General features: G+C 34.4%; 1 protein-coding gene across 13 annotated transcripts; it reads right to left on the bottom strand.

Annotated features, from left to right (window-relative positions):
- Positions 1,848-14,461, bottom strand: LOC104722943 (protein XRI1-like). 13 transcript variants are annotated; one of them, XM_019234863.1, is made up of 13 exons: positions 13,693-14,460; positions 13,286-13,600; positions 4,658-4,689; positions 4,449-4,514; positions 3,744-3,799; positions 3,539-3,661; positions 3,318-3,454; positions 2,913-2,976; positions 2,728-2,830; positions 2,601-2,638; positions 2,436-2,519; positions 2,039-2,328; positions 1,848-1,954 (listed from the first exon to the last, which is right to left on the bottom strand). In XM_019234863.1, exons 4-12 carry the CDS (start codon positions 4,469-4,471, stop codon positions 2,054-2,056), a joined length of 903 nt encoding a protein of 300 aa, XP_019090408.1. In that variant the 5' UTR covers positions 4,472-4,514; positions 4,658-4,689; positions 13,286-13,600; positions 13,693-14,460; the 3' UTR covers positions 1,848-1,954; positions 2,039-2,053. The 13 variants fall into 13 exon arrangements, with proteins under 13 accessions (XP_019090408.1, XP_019090411.1, XP_010439565.1 ...); XM_019234866.1 differs by having other exon boundaries at positions 1,848-2,328; positions 13,286-13,384; positions 13,529-13,600; XM_010441263.2 differs by having other exon boundaries at positions 1,848-2,328; positions 3,539-3,658; positions 13,693-14,461.

Genomic DNA, 15,975 nt, shown 5'->3' with positions numbered 1-15,975 from the left:
TAACTTTTGTTTTTTTCCTAACAAAGCAAAAAGGGTATTTTTGGTATGAAACTAACCCAACTGACCCTCAAATTTTAGGATCTAATCTAGCAATTAACTGTTTAATTTGGGTCAAACTAGTAATTCTCCCTATATTTTTTACAACCGTTAAAAAAGGGAAAGTCCTTTAACTGCTTTGCAATAATATGCTGAAACGAGAATACTAATTGAACCGAAAAAGAAAAAGAAAAACTGTAATCATCACCAGATCAACTTATAGTTTTAAATTTATATCCTTATGATCCATAGGACATACATTAACAGTTAATAATAATATTTCATTATTTGCATTATTAATACTCTTTCTGTTTCAAAATATAAGATGTTTTGCTTTTTATTTTTTTATTTTTTAAAAAATAATATAGGATGTTTCTTGGGGTGCTTTTTACCTTTAAACTTGTATATTTTGAATTGGAGGAAGTATTGTCTTGCAACTATTATTATTTTCCCCCCATATTATCTTCCAAATTCCAGTCTTTTTCGCATCTGATATTAAAATTTGTATTACTTGGAGGTTGCATCCGAATATTGAATACTTTTCTAACACTAATGCTAATGGGATAGGGACTTAGTTAGAAGCGACCTGAGATCTAGGAGAGAAGTTCCCTAGTCAACCAAAGCCAGACGAATGAAAACAACTTCCCTTCAACGAGATCGACCTCACGTCAAATCAGAACAAATTAATGGAAAAAAAGATTTGCTTCTTTTACTTGTACTATATAGCAGTCCAACCAGAGACATAACAGAGGTTTTTGGCTTTCAGTTTCAGGTAACAATAAGAACCAGAGACTTTTATACAACCAAAAATTATCCTACCACATGGCTAACAGATTTTAAGTTCTCTTTCTTAGGCCAACTCCAACGGGCACACCAAAACACCAAATTATAGTGTTAATGTTCTCCAACCATACACTAAAACATTTTTTTGGTGTTTTGTGAATAGTATTACACCATATTTGGTGTAACACTATTCACAAAACACTAAAAATATATATATTATTTTATTCATGTTTTTGATTTAAAAATATATTAAAATTATTGTTAATCAACTAAAAACTAGATATATCATTAATATTGTAAAATATTCTTATTACATTTAGTAATATAAATTAGTAACTATAATTAATATAGTATAAAATAATAATTACAATTAAATTTTAAAATAAATATTAAATTTAATAAGATTAAAAGGTCATACTAAACTTCAATAAAAATAATAAAAACATTATATTCCAAAATTAAAACTAAACAAACATAAAAACTAAAATCAATAAGATACATAATATAATTTTGAACAACAATCTAATTTCCTTGAACAACAATCTTAATCTAATTTCCACTAAGATAATCATAGTACTGACTAAAATTTGGTTGGTCTTCATCTTGAGATTATTGTCCTTGAACATGTTCTCCTTGAACTAAATCTTCTTGATTTTGGGATGCTCGATATTGGGATCCAAAATACTAGCTTTGAGAACCTTCTCCGTGTTCTTCATTTTAGTTTGTTGCTGCTCTTCTTCTCAAAATTATTAAAAAATGTATTTTCTGTTATTTTAATTTATTGATTGTAATTTTCTGTTAAGTACTGAATTGGAATAAATCGTTTATATAAATGTTGATGTTTTATTAAACTGTTAAAGAATTTTAGTTTAATAATATAATAATCAAAATTTTTGTTTTTAATGTGAAATTTGGTGTTGTGGTTGGAGATGAAAAACTTTTTGGAACACCAAAACATTAAATTTAGATACTAAATTTAGTGTTTTGGTGTTTTATGGTTGGAGTTGCCCTTACTACACAGACACCAAAAGAAACAAGAACATGATTCATAATAAGATCTTGAAGAGTATTTAGCCGCTGTACCGATGAAGGCCCTTGACTGGAACTATATCCGACAAAAAGGATTTAAGGGCTTCTGAGAATAAGGCAAAAAGTTTAAAAGTTTTCAGCAGTGAATTTCAAACCTTAAAATACTTCCTATCAGCTTAGTACTACTTACTTAGCTCAGCTTAGCTTAGCCTCTCGTCCTCATTATCGTGATGCTTCCTTTTCCTCCTTCGGTGCGGATTTTAGTCTTCCCTACAACAGGTTTCCCAGAGAATGCAGAAGTTTGGATCACTACAGGCTCTTCTTTGTCTTCCTTTGGTTTTGGTGGTGGATTTCGGATTTTCTGGTTTATGTCCTTGAGAGTCATACCACCATGAACCCCACATGGTTTGATGAATGCAAATGGATAGATGATAGAAGATGGCAGCTTTGAAACCGGCCTTGAAAAAGATTTCCTACCTGCTATTACCAATTAACATTCAAATAATGTTTTGTTTTCTCATATTATTGTCACGAAATAAGTGTGTAACTATAAGACAAATTTATGACTAAATCATTATATATTTTACCTTTAAAGATAACATTTGGAGAAGAACGAGTAACAGGCCGCTGAACTTCCCGGGTTTCTGTTTCTGGTGGCACATTTAGATACTCTGCAACAAACACAGGGATGTTAGCAAGAAAAGCCAAAGCTAAAGCAAGCTACGGGAGAGACCAAAGCAAAGAAATCTGACCTGAAATATCTACTTGGACATCAGGTGAACCAAAGTTTCTGAGATAGAACAAAAATTATTATCAATTAATTAAGCAAATGGTGCTACTAAACATAACATAAGCAAAAAAATGAAGGTCGGAACATACAAGCCATCAGGTAGGGTTGGAGTCTCAGCATCATTTAAGCATTCAGCGTACCACTCTTCAGCATACAGATCAAGGCCCTCGAAGCTTGAGGCAGAGGCGTCTTCTGAAAAAGAGACAATGTATTATTGTTTAAATGATAAATGCATTGGCCAGATTAACTTGGAAAAATTATAGGAGATCCCAACCTGAAAACCCTTCTATAAGCTGAGACCCTTCGGGTAAAAGCTCATCAAATGTATCATCTCTAGCCTGAACATGCATAGGAGAGACATCAATCATAACATTAAAGAAAGTATCAGAACCTCATACAACCTCCTAAGCTATCCATTTTTACTAAGATAACTTGCCACAATAGGTCCATAACAATTGAATTAGGCAGTCAGACACAAAAGAGATTTCATTTGCAAACGTATGAAATGAACACGCATCCACATTGCAGCCTGTATGCAGTGTGAAAAACAATGATCTTACATCTTAGGTCTGCATCCTAACAAGTGAGCAATGAGTTTGGATATCAAGAACATATCTGCAACGCATCTGTGGGCATTTGGTGCATAGCTAAAGACGAGATATGGGGTTTGTGTACTCACGCTTGATTTCAAGATTGCAGAGAAACTCTCACTGCTGAAAAGGGATGTTTCAGGTTGGTCTTCAAATTGTAACATCCGACGCCTCTTCAAAGCAGAGCGTGTCTCACTATGCGCTTCCAGTTTCCTGTTGGTGTCATCTGAAGCCATACTCTTTAGATTAGAAACCATCATTAAAAAGACATCAGAAATTAAATTGATGACATGAAAAAAGTAAGCACAACCTGTTGTGACATGATAACCCAAGTCGCTACACGCCTTCACAGGAGTGGTTTCATCATCAAACATGTACGAGTGATCTTCTTGGTTTAATGTGACTTCAGTCATGGTGCAATCAGGCACATCTGCTGGAGTTTGAAAAAGAGAACAATTCAATCATGCTTGTCACAGTTGCTGTAAAGAGTTACTTGATGTAAGAAAAAAACTTACAGAAATGAGACTGTGGTTGGTGATTATAGTTCTCTTGCCAATTCCATGAGGTGCTACTGCAAAATTACATGTTTAGAGACAACTGTTTTACCAATCAATGTAGTCTACTTGAAAGCTGGAAAAGCCTTAACAAATGAGCAAACTATGCAAGTAGAGTAGTACATTGTAAACATCAAGCTCAATCACAACATCCCAACCTGAATCATGACCACTGTCTAAAGTTAAGACTCGAGAACCAAACATAAAACACCATTTCTGACAGCAATAAAAAGGGGCTTATGATTTGAGTAATCTTAAACATTAACAAATCCGAAATGATTGATGAAACAATTAATAAATGATCCAAACATTTTCATTAAGAAAACTCCACAAAACATTTCTTAACTCACAATTAAGATAAAAAAAAAATCCAACATTTCATCATTCGCATTAAACCCAGAAATCAAATCAAACCGAACAAATCAGAACCAAATCTAAGCGATTGCAGTCAAAACCCAGACAAGCGAACACTCGAATCAGACTAACCAAACACAAAATCCCACAAAAATCGAAGAATGCGAAACCAACCAATCAACCAAATCACACAAGCACAATAACTAAACGAGAACCAAAAAAAACATCAAAATCNAAAAAAAAAAAAAAAAAAAAAAAAAAAAAAAAAACAAATCGAGATGAAATAAACAGCAAAAAAGGGGAGAAATCTACCGATCGTCGTCTCCGTAATCCATCGATCTTCTTCTTCAACTCCTTCCAACTTCTCCGAAGCAGTAACTAGCCGTTGCCCAGAAAAATGAAACCACACAAAAAAAAAAAAATCAACACTACGAACAAAAGAAAAAAAACATGCACGCTCCAAAGACCCAGAACCATTTTATATATAAAAAAGAAACAGATTTATATTTTTAATCACTGACCTGGTGTGCTCGAGATATGTGCTTAGTGCTTACTGCTTAAAACCCAGAAGCAANAAAAAAAAAAAAAAAAAAAAAAAAAAAGTATTGTTAATAGCGGCGAGTTTCTCTCTCTAGGACACGCTGGTCAATATTTATAGTACTACTACTAGTCTCTCTCTGCGTCTCTCTATTTATGAGGAGAGAGAGAAAATTGCAAGGGAAGCTTTTATTTATTTATTTTTGTCTAATCTCTCTCTTTGAGAAGAAAAAGAAAAGACCATTGCGAAGCACGCTTTCTGGTTTCTAGTTTCAATGTCGTCGTAGTGCTTTCCTCTTTTCTCGCGATTTTTCTTTACTTAATTTGGTTTTTCGCAATTATTATTATTAACTACTTAATTTACTTACTACTAATCATCATCATCAACTTTATTTTTCTTCATTGTGTAAATGAATCTCTTTATTCATTTTGGATATTTCAATATTCACTTTTTAGATCTTAATTTCACTTAATTTAGTGTTTTTTTTTTAATTTGTATAGAGTTGAATACACATCATAAATATATGTATAGAGTTAGATTAGATCAATTCTGATTTTTCTGAGTCATTTGTTAGTCACTTTAGGCATGTATAAAATGGCAGAAAATGTGTTATGATTCATTTCCAACTTTATGTTATTCTTCAAATGTGTATATTAGTAATAAAAAAAAAGTTTGCTAAAAATTTCATATTAAACTTTTTTTTAAAACAGATAGTGGAATAAACTGGTATAAGGTTGTTTCTTTTTATTTTTTTTATAAATAATTTTTTTTGCTCTTGATATAATAGTGACAAAATTAGTTCTTATATGATTTATACGTTAACAAAAATATTAAACGCGCAATAAATATAATATACGTTTTGATGAACAAGAACTAAAAACGTTAATTTCATAATGTTTAATTAGAAAAAAAAATATAACGTCTATTTTATTTTATCTTTCAGATAAAAAAGTCAATAGACTCACGTTTTAAGTTCATTTGCGGATTTTTCAAGGAACAATGATTCCAAGCTACGCTAAGTATATGTTAACATATCGTCACACATACAAACAATTTAAATATTTTATTAACTACACGAACTATTGTCATTACATAAGCACATCCATAAACAAATATGAGTTATGTGTACAACACCATAATCATCTAATTCTGATATTTTGCTTGCCGGAATCTGGTGTTGACCAGTGTTAACTGATGTTGACCGGCGTTGACCAAAATTTTTTTTTTTAAACAACAAAAAATTTAAAAATAATTACATAACTTTACTAAAAAATTATATAATTAAATTTTACTACAAATAGTATAACAAATATACATTTTCCTTTTGTAAATTCAAAACATGGTTTATAATTTTATACCATATCATTTGTATACCAAATTATATTTTTTATACACAAAATGTATATTTGTTATATCATATTATATTTGTTATATACAAAAGGATTATGTATATTTGTTATAATATTTTGTAGTAAATTTTTATAATATACAAAATTTTCCTTTTGTATATAACAAATATAATATGGTATATAACAAATGTTGAGAGATATAATATTTTCTTAAAATATTTTGGCTTAATGTTCATAGATCTTTTTACAATTAAGTCTAATTTGTTATATTGTTTTTTTGTCAAAGTATATTGCACCTTCCTATATATTTAAACTTTGATTTACCATTATTTGTTATATAAAAATATTTAATAGCATGCTACAGAATAAAATATAATATGGCATACAAATGATATGATATAAAATTAAAATTCAATTTTTGAATTTATAAAAGGAAAATGTATATTTGTTATATTATTTTGTAGTAAAATTTTATTATATAATTTTTTAGTAAATTTATGTAATTATTTTAATTTAATTTTTGTTATTTGTCAAAATATTATTTTTTTAGTCAGGTCAACATCGGTCAACGCCGGTTAATACTGGTCAACAACGGATTCTGGCAAACAAAACATCAGAATTATATGGTTATGGTGTTATACACATAACTCATGTTTGTTTATGGATGTCTTTATGTAATGACAATAGTTCGTGTAGTTAGTAAAACATTTATATTGTTTACATGTGTGGCGATATGTGTAACATCCGCAACCAAATTGTGGGGTTTTGGGATGGGTGTCGATCGACACCAATGGTAGTGTTGGTCGACACCAACATTTTCTGGGTTGACCAGATTGATTTGAATTGTCGATTTGGGGTCGGTTTGGTTTAAGGAAACCATTTAACCGAGCTATTTAAACTAAAAGTCGACCTAAGTCATGGGTAGAGTTGTGTTTTGCCGCTTGAGAGAGAGAAAAAGAGGAGACAAGTGTTCTTGAGAGTTTTAGAGAGATTGTGAGATTTATGAATTTGTTTTGAGAGATCTGTTCTAATGGAGTGGAGATCTTGTTCTAGGAACAAAGGAGGAATCTTCAAAAGGATTGGATTGATCGTTTGTTGGTCAGAAACTTCCTGCAAAGAGGTGAGTGCATGACCATGGTTGATCTAAGCCTGAGATTTCTCTTGTCTTGTTTGTTTGGTGTTGTTTGTGGTGTTTTCTTGCTTGTTATGGTTGTTATAGGGTTCCTACGGATTCATATGGCTTTGGGATCGAGTTTTGGACGGATTAGAGGTGATGAGAAGCGAGATTCGACTCTCGGCTTCGAGCAAATCGCGTCGGCGGAGACAGTTTCGAGCGACACCAGGTGGGTGTCGGTCGACACCATGGAGCAGCATCGATCGACACTGTTATTATTATTATTATTATTATTATTATTATTATTATTATTATTATTATTATTATTATTATTATTATTATTATTATTATTATTATTATTATTATTATTATTATTATTATTATTATTATTATTATTATTATTATTATTATTATTATTATTATTATTATTATTATTATTATTATTATTATTATTATTATTATTATTATTATTATTATTATTATTATTATTATTATTATTATTATTATTATTATTATTATTATTATTATTATTATTATTATTATTATTATTATTATTATTATTATTATTATTATTATTATTATTATTATTATTATTATTATTATTATTATTATTATTATTATTATTATTATTATTATTATTATTATTATTATTATTATTATTATTATTATTATTATTATTATTATTATTATTATTATTATTATTATTATTATTATTATTATTATTATTATTATTATTATTATTATTATTATTATTATTATTATTATTATTATTATTATTATTATTATTATTATTATTATTATTATTATTATTATTATTATTATTATTATTATTATTATTATTATTATTATTATTATTATTATTATTATTATTATTATTATTATTATTATTATTATTATTATTATTATTATTATTATTATTATTATTATTATATTATTATTATTACTAGGAAGCAGACCCGCGCGTTACTGCGCGGTTAAGTGAACATCTAAAATTAGATAACATTAATTCTTTATATTTATTATAATTTATTGTTGTTTAAGAAAGTTAACATATAATAAGTTTCCTTCATATGAGAAAACTCACTTATGCTTATAATTTCTTTTCCATGTCTTATACACATTTATGTATTTANTTTTTTTTTTTTTTTTTTGAATTATTAAGAGGTTCCGGGCCTAGGCCTGTACATCCCCTCAGACCAGGGACTAGAGCATTTTATATGGTCCTCTCCCAAGCGCTGTCCCTCGAATCCCAACATATTTTTGTGTTAACCCAACTCCCGAACCTCAATAATTTGTGTATCCCAAATATAGACGCAGTTACGGCTTCCTCTCCCTAACTTTTCTTCTGATAACTCGTGAAATATAAGTAAAACAATTAACTGTAAACTTAATATCTATGAATTTCTCATTAAAATGAAACCACTGATGACAAATTTCTTGCTATTAGCTAACTTTCAAAATATGATAAAAAAGCATCCATGACCTGAAATACATAAATCACTAAATACAACGTAAGCATAAACCCATTAAGAGAAGATCAAACAACAACAAAACAGATGGGGTATCACTCCATTGCGAGTTAACTTCCTGAAAGAATATGTTGAATAGATTACTGAATTACTTGGCAAAACCTGAAAAAGCCGTATCTGCAGGGTTACAAAAATTATGATTTGTAACGAAGTAAAGGAGTTCTGAGTTCCTAAACATGTATGTTACTTAGTTAAATACTCTTTTTTGTGCTTCTCATATTAATATATTATCTCCGTTGATGAGACATTTGTTTTTTCCTTCGCCTGGAGCAACTAAATCATGAGAATATTAGACTGTTTATTAACTCCAACTAAAAAAATTCCCCTTTCCTAAGGTATCAAAAACATGTGAGAGAAGTGAGAACATATGGTACCATCACAGTCGCTTCCATACGATCAAATAGATATGTGTGAGACGATTCAGTCCAACAAATGTCTTGGGCATTGAATGAGACTAATGGGCCTTGTGGGTAGGCAAAGGCCCGGTAAGCTTCTTATCTCATTCATGGCCCGGTTGCAAGTTCTGGATTACTCTTAGTGTTATATCGCCTTGTGGACGTGTCTCCGTACACGAAGCTGTGCTCCAAAGTTTGTTGCTCCTTTAGGTTGAATGTGAGCTGTAAAGAAAGACATTCAACGGTTATATAAGGAGAGCACAGGGTGAAGACAAAAGAGTAAGAAGAAGTGTGAGTATCAAGCAGAAAGATCTAGAGAGAAAGATAGAGGTTTTAGAGCTTATCTTCTTCCTTCTCATCTTGGTGAAAATCTCTCTAGGGTTGTTCTTCTTTCTGGTTTCTTGTACTCTGTTTTAAACACTTGATATAAACCTTGAGAGCTGGTTTTAGCTCTCCAAGACGTACCTTGGTCACCTTGACCTTGGGAACTTGTAAACCCTCGTGTCGTTTCTTTCTCTCACTCGTTCTTGTTCTACACACACAAACAAACAAGTTACTCATCGGTCTGAAACTAAATCGGTTCAAAACACAACAAATGGTATCAGAGCAAGGTTGGAGGTCATAAAGTTGGTGTCTTTCAGCTTGAGATATTCTTTCGTGAAGTTCATACATCAGAAGATCTAATCTCAGCAGGTAACGGTTCTTATCTGGTTTCTGAGTTCTAGGTGTTATCTTCTGTATCCCGGGTATTAGTGTGAAGCTCTAAGGGAAGATTATCTGGGTGTTCTGGATCTAGTTGCATATCGTGGTTTTCTGGGTTTTGGTGTGGTGTTCTGAGTGGTTTTGTTCTTGATATTTGTATCCCTAGATTCTGATCAAGTTTGGAGATAGGAGTAGATGGAGCCTACTCTGGGAAAGTTCGAAGTGGATAAGTTTGATGGGGAAGGTGACTTCTCGATCTGGAAGCATAGGATGTTAGGCCAACTGGAAATACTTGGTCTGGAGTCAGTCATCAAGACTGAGGACTCACCCGAAGCTTCATGAGAGAAAGAAAGTGAATCAGATCCTAAGTGGTTAGCTAAGGACAGAAGAGTTAGAAATCTGCTGGGTATGAGTGTAACGGATCCGGTGTTGAGAAAGCTCATGAAACACACCACTGCTCAACGTATGTGGGAAGAACTGGAGTCTCAGTATCAGGATAAGTCTCTACCAAACAGATTCTACCTCAAGCAGAGATTCTACAGTTTTAAGATGGAGGAAGATAAGAATCTGGACAAGAATCTGGACGTGTTCAACAAACTGGTTCAGGATTTGGGAAGTCTAGATGTGGAACTAAGTGATGAAGAACAGGCTATTATTCTCCTTAACAGCTTACCATCAAAGTTTGCGCAGCTGGTTCATACTCTCAAGTATAGGGGGGTAAGGAAACCATTACGCTAAAGGAGATAACTCAGTCAGCCTACTCTTTGGAAACGGAGTTGAAGCAAAGCGGAAACTATTTGGCTAAGTCCAGCGGTGAAGGTCTCTACGTTCAGTACAAGAAGACTGATAAAAAGCCAAATCAAAAAGGAAAACAAGCAAATAAAGGAAAAGAGAAGGCTAAGGGAAAGAAGACATGCTGGACTTGTGGAGCTGAGGGACATTTTAAAAAGGATTGTCCCAAGAAAGGTCAAACCAGTAACGCTGAAGCAGGCGTTGGAGAAGGCATAAATTCTGAACCCGTGGTACTAACTACATCTGAAAGGACTAGGAAAGGGTGGATTCTGGATACAGGGTGTTCTTATCATCTAACCTATCGGAAGGATCTAATGTTTGATGTTGAAGAAGTCGATGGAGGAAAGATCCTAATGGGAAATGATACGTTCTGCGACATTACAGCTATAGGGAAGATCAAGATCGTTAATCATGACAACACTACTGTCATATTGACAAAAGTCAGGTATTCACCAACCGCAAAGAGAAACTTAATCTCTATGGGACAACTGGAATCAGAAGGATGTTGGTTCCAGTCTAAAGATTTTAGACTGCGTGTGTTCTGTAAAGATAAAGAGGCTTTGGCTGGTGACTACAAAGACACCCTGTATATCCTCGACGGAAAACCGGTGGTGGAACAAGCAAACTCAGCAATTAAAGATGGAGATAGGACCATGCTATGGCACAGCAGGTTGGGGCACATGAGTGAGAAAGGTCTACAGCTACTGGCAAAGAAAGAAATGTTAAAACCAGAAGACATCTCAGAGCTGAAAGACTGTGAATTCTGTGTTCTTGGAAAGTTTCACAGGTCATCATTCAAAAGTGGAAAGCACACTTCCAAGGACCGTTTGGAGTATGTTCACTCTGACCTGTGGGGATCTCCTAACGTCACTCCAAGTCTGTCAAAATCCAAAATTACATCTCATTTGTTGATGACTTCTCCAGAAAAGTTTGGGTCTACTTTTTAAAGACAAAAGACGAAGCATTCAGCAAGTTTGTGGAGTGGAAAACCTTGGTGGAAAATCAAAGCGGGAAGAAGCTGAAGACACTAAGGACAAATAATGGACTTGAGTATTGCAACAAAATCTTTGATGATCATTGCAAGTCTCATGGCATAATGAGACACAAGACTTGTCCCTACACTCCACAACAAAATGGAGTGGCTGAAAGGCTAAATAGAACTATTTTGGAAAAGGTGAGAAGTCTGTTGAGTGAAACAGGACTAGGAGAAGTTTTTTGGGCTGAAGCAACCTCCACAGTGGTATACATGATAAATAGGTCACCATCAACACCTCTGAATTTTGAAGTTCTAGAGGAAGTCTGGACAGGTTCGAAACCAGAGTATGGACACATGAAGAGGTTTGGTTGTCTTGTGTATTATCACGTTGATCAAGGGAAATTGAAACCACGAGCAAAGAAGGGAGTATTCATGGGGTATCCACAAGGAGTGAAGGGATACAGAATTTGGAGTTATGAAGAGAAAAAATGTGTCATCAGTCGGGATGTAACATTTTGGGAAGATACTCTCTACAAGGACATTGGAAAACTGTCGAGTGAGACCGAAGAACAAGCTTCGGATAAAAGAAAAATTGGTGTCACTCTCACAGACAGTAATCAGGAAGGTGTAGTGATTAGAGAGCAAGGAGAATGTTCAGTTGGAGGTGGAGCTACCTCAGAAATAAACACTGAAGAAGAAACAGAGTTAAACTCTGAAGGAATATTTTCACCAACGGGTCTTGATTCGTATCTCCTGGCAAGAGATAGAGAAAGGAGAACTATTAAACCGCCTAGCAGGTTTGATGATGGTGATGTAGCAGCTTATGCTTTAACTATGTCAGAGCTTTTTGAGGTTGAAGAACCGAGAACATTTCAAGAAGCAATGAACAACAAAGAAAAAGAGAAAATGGGGTGGAGCAGCTGATGAGGAAATGGCATCACACAGTAAGAGTCAAACCTGGAGATTGATAGAGAGACCAGAAGGACAAAAGGTTATTGGCTGTAAGTGGATATTTAAGCTTAAACCAGGGTTAACTGAAGATGAAGAACCAAGGTTTAAAGCCAGGTTAGTAGCAAAAGGCTATGCTCAGGTTGAGGGTATTGACTACAATGAAGTGTTTGCACCAGTTGTAAAGCACACTACTATAAGATTGATGTTGTCAATGGTAGTTGATCAAGACTTTGAGCTGGAACAGTTAGATGTGAAGACTGCTTTTCTGAATGGGGATTTGGAAGAGAGAATACTCATGGAACAGCCAGAAGGATATGAACAAGGAAATCAAGTTTGTCTACTTCAGAAATCTCTATACGGTTTAAAACAGTCTCCAAGGCAATGGAATTTGAGATTCGACAAGTTTATGAAGTCACAGAAGTTTTCAAGAAGTCAGTTTGACACTTGTGTGTATTTCATAGATTACGGTGAAGGAAAGAAAGTTTACCTACTTCTCTATGTGGACGACATGCTAATAGCAGCTAAAGATTCACATGAGATCAGTAAGGTGAAGGCGTTACTTAGCAAGGAGTTTGAAATGAAGGACCTAGGACCAGCCAAAAGGATCCTAGGTATGGACATTATAAGGGATAGACAGAAGGGAACTCTAATTCTATCTCAGGAAGCCTACATTAATAAAGTGTTAAAGACCTTTGGGGTTGAAGATTCAAGGATGGTTCAGACACCTATGGGTTGTCATTTCAAGCTCGCTAGTACAAGTAAAGAAGAGAAGGCAGAAACCGAGTCAAGGATGAGGAACATACCTTATTCAAGCGCAGTCGGAAGCATCATGTACGCGATGGTAGGCTCCAGACCAGACATCGCTCATGCTGTGGGACTTGTGAGTCGGTTTATGAGCTCCCCTAACAAGACACATTGGGAAGCAGTTATCTGGTCGCTCAGATATTTAAAGGGAAGCTCAAACTGTTGTCTGATATTTAAAGGGAAGCAGTTATCTGGACAAATTTGATATCGTAGGTTACTGCGACAGTGACTATGCTACTGACCTGTATCGGAGAAGATCCATTACTGGATATGTCTTTCAAGTTTGAGGAAACACCGTTAGCTGGCGTTCTGGCCTGCAACAGATTGTTGCACTATCATCAACAGAAGCAGAATACATGGCCTTAACCGAAGCAGTAAAGGAAGCTCTATGGTTAAGAAGAATTACCTGTGAGCTCGGATTCAAGCAGGAGAGTGTTGAGATCTTCAGCGACTCTCAAAGTGCTCTCTGCCTAGCGAAGAACAGTGTCTTCCATGAGAGGACAAAACATATTCAGGTGCGATACCATTTCATCCGAGATGTGATTGCAGATGGGGATGTGATTGTGTCAAAGATCGATACAGAGATCAATCCAGCAGACCTTCTTACTAAACCTCTACCGGTGAAGAAATTTGAGGATGGGAGGAGGGATCTATTTGTTTACAGGCACTAGTTCTAGCTCGTGAGTGAGCTAGGGTTTCGATCGGGATGATCGGAACAAGGAAGAGGATCGGACAGGGTTCTCTTGGTTTGTCGGAAGAATCGAGGTGGAGATTTGTGAGACGATTCAGTCCAACAAATGTTTTGGGCATCGAATGAGACTAATGGGCCTTGTGGGTAGGCAAAGGCCCGGTAAGCTTCTTATCTCATTCATGGCCCAGTTGCAAGTTCTGGATTACTCTTAGTGTTATGTCGCCTTGTGGACGTGTCTCCGTACACGAAGCTGTGCTCCAAAGTTTGTTGCTCCTTTAGGTTGAATGTGAGCTGTAAAGAAAGACGTTCAACGGTTATATAAGGAGAGCACAGGGTGAGACAAAAGAGTAAGAAGAAGTGTGAGTATCAAGCAGAAAGATCTAGAGAGAAAGATAGAGGTTTTAGAGCTTATCTTCTTCCTTCTCATCTTGGTGAAAATCTCTCTAGGGTTGTTCTTCTTTCTGGTTTCTTGTTCTCTGTTTTAAACACTTGATATAAACCTTGAGAGCTGGTTTTAGCTCTCCAAGACTTACCTTGGTCACCTTGACATTGGGAACTTGTAAACCCTCGTGTCGTTTCTCTCTCTCACTCGTTCTTGTTCTACACACACAAACAAACAAGTTACTCATCGGTCTGAAACTAAATCGGTTCAAAACACAACAATATGTGTTATCAAATTGTCATCTACATAGCCCAGTCTCAACCATATTAGTTGGTGAAGAGATTATAAACTCTAGGAATTAATGTTTTAAGTTCATTTTGATCATCCACAAGGAGTCAAGGACCATATGGAAGCGAGAGATCACTGAAGTGAATAGAACAGTTATACTGGCGAGTGACGATTGTAGGATGTATCTTCTCAACTGGTGAAAGAACATCGGTAACAGTAATATCACCTGCAGGCTGCAAGAAAATTGTTAGAGGGTAAAATGTACATTGAAACGATGGTAGCAGTAAGATGAAACGTCACAAAAAATAAACAACAACGGTAGCAAGTTAATGACTAAAGCCACTTATGGTGCGGAATGGTGACTGATTGCTTCTGAGTTCTGACCGTGCAAATACCAAATATATATAGTCAAACCCCCCAAATAAAGTGTTGCAGAAAATAGTTACATGAGAAAATTGAACTTCGTAATTTTTCGCCCATATATACATTACATGAGTATTTAACTAAGTAACATACTTTGTAGTTCTGACTCAAGATTTAACAAATCTCCAACTGAAACATACATTACAGCCATCTAATCCCCAAAATCCACATAAGTAGTCTTAAACTCTACATTTAATAAACCCAACTTATTCATTAATGGAACAAATGCTAAGATATAGATATTTTTTTAAAAATGGAACTAAATCTTTGTTTTGAGACTAGAGGTGTCAAACGGGCCAGCCCGCGCCCATCTAGCCCGCCCCGCCGTGGACTTTTTTTTGGACCGCTGCCGACCGGCCCGTTTAGGACCGCGAGCGAAATATATATGTCTAGACCCGTCCCGCAAGACCCAACGGGTTAACGGTCCGGCCCGCTGGCATTGTGTACATTCTTGGTTTTAGTTTTCATTCTTAGTTTTTGTTCATTTTGATGTTGAATTTGTGTGATCAGCAATTAGCAGCTCTGTATTTCTTTTGATAGGAAATCTTGGAGTTGGTATGATGTATGTGTCATGGCATGGATTTCTAATTTGAAACACACAATCAACAAGAGCATGTAACCGTTGTCTATTGAAACGAAGAGCAAATAGATTCATCAAAAAGAGCTTCATAGAAAAAAGTTCAAAAGGAAGAAATAGTGAATTTTGTTGTTGATAATGCCATCAAAAATAGTTTTTCCTCTTAAAGAATAAAGATAACTCTGATAGTTGCAGAGAAATCAAAGAATGATGAAAACAAGGTTGCAGGTTTCAAGAACAGTTCTTTTTTTTTTCACAGGTTGCTAATTTATTCTTCAGTTACTATGGCTACAAAACTTGGATTCTTGCTTTGAAAGGTGTTGTAGAA

The sequence above is a fragment of the Camelina sativa genome, chromosome 2 (assembly GCF_000633955.1).
Source record: "Camelina sativa cultivar DH55 chromosome 2, Cs, whole genome shotgun sequence".
NCBI classification, from domain to species: Eukaryota; Viridiplantae; Streptophyta; class Magnoliopsida; order Brassicales; family Brassicaceae; genus Camelina; species Camelina sativa.
The sequence above is the reverse complement of the archived record's forward strand: the minus strand, read 5'-3'. Positions and strand labels throughout refer to the sequence as shown.

Bases quoted from the DNA above. Each gene is read 5' to 3' on its own strand.
- LOC104722943 (XM_010441216.2), bottom strand. From the start codon at position 4,471: ATGGATTACGGAGACGACGATCG. The intron at 3,800-4,448 runs GTAGATTTCTCC...GTAATTTTGCAG, and splicing joins GATTACGGAGACGACGATCG to TAGCACCTCATGGAATTGGC. The intron at 2,831-2,912 runs GTTGGGATCTCC...TCTCTTTTTCAG, and splicing joins GCTTATAGAAGGGTTTTCAG to AAGACGCCTCTGCCTCAAGC.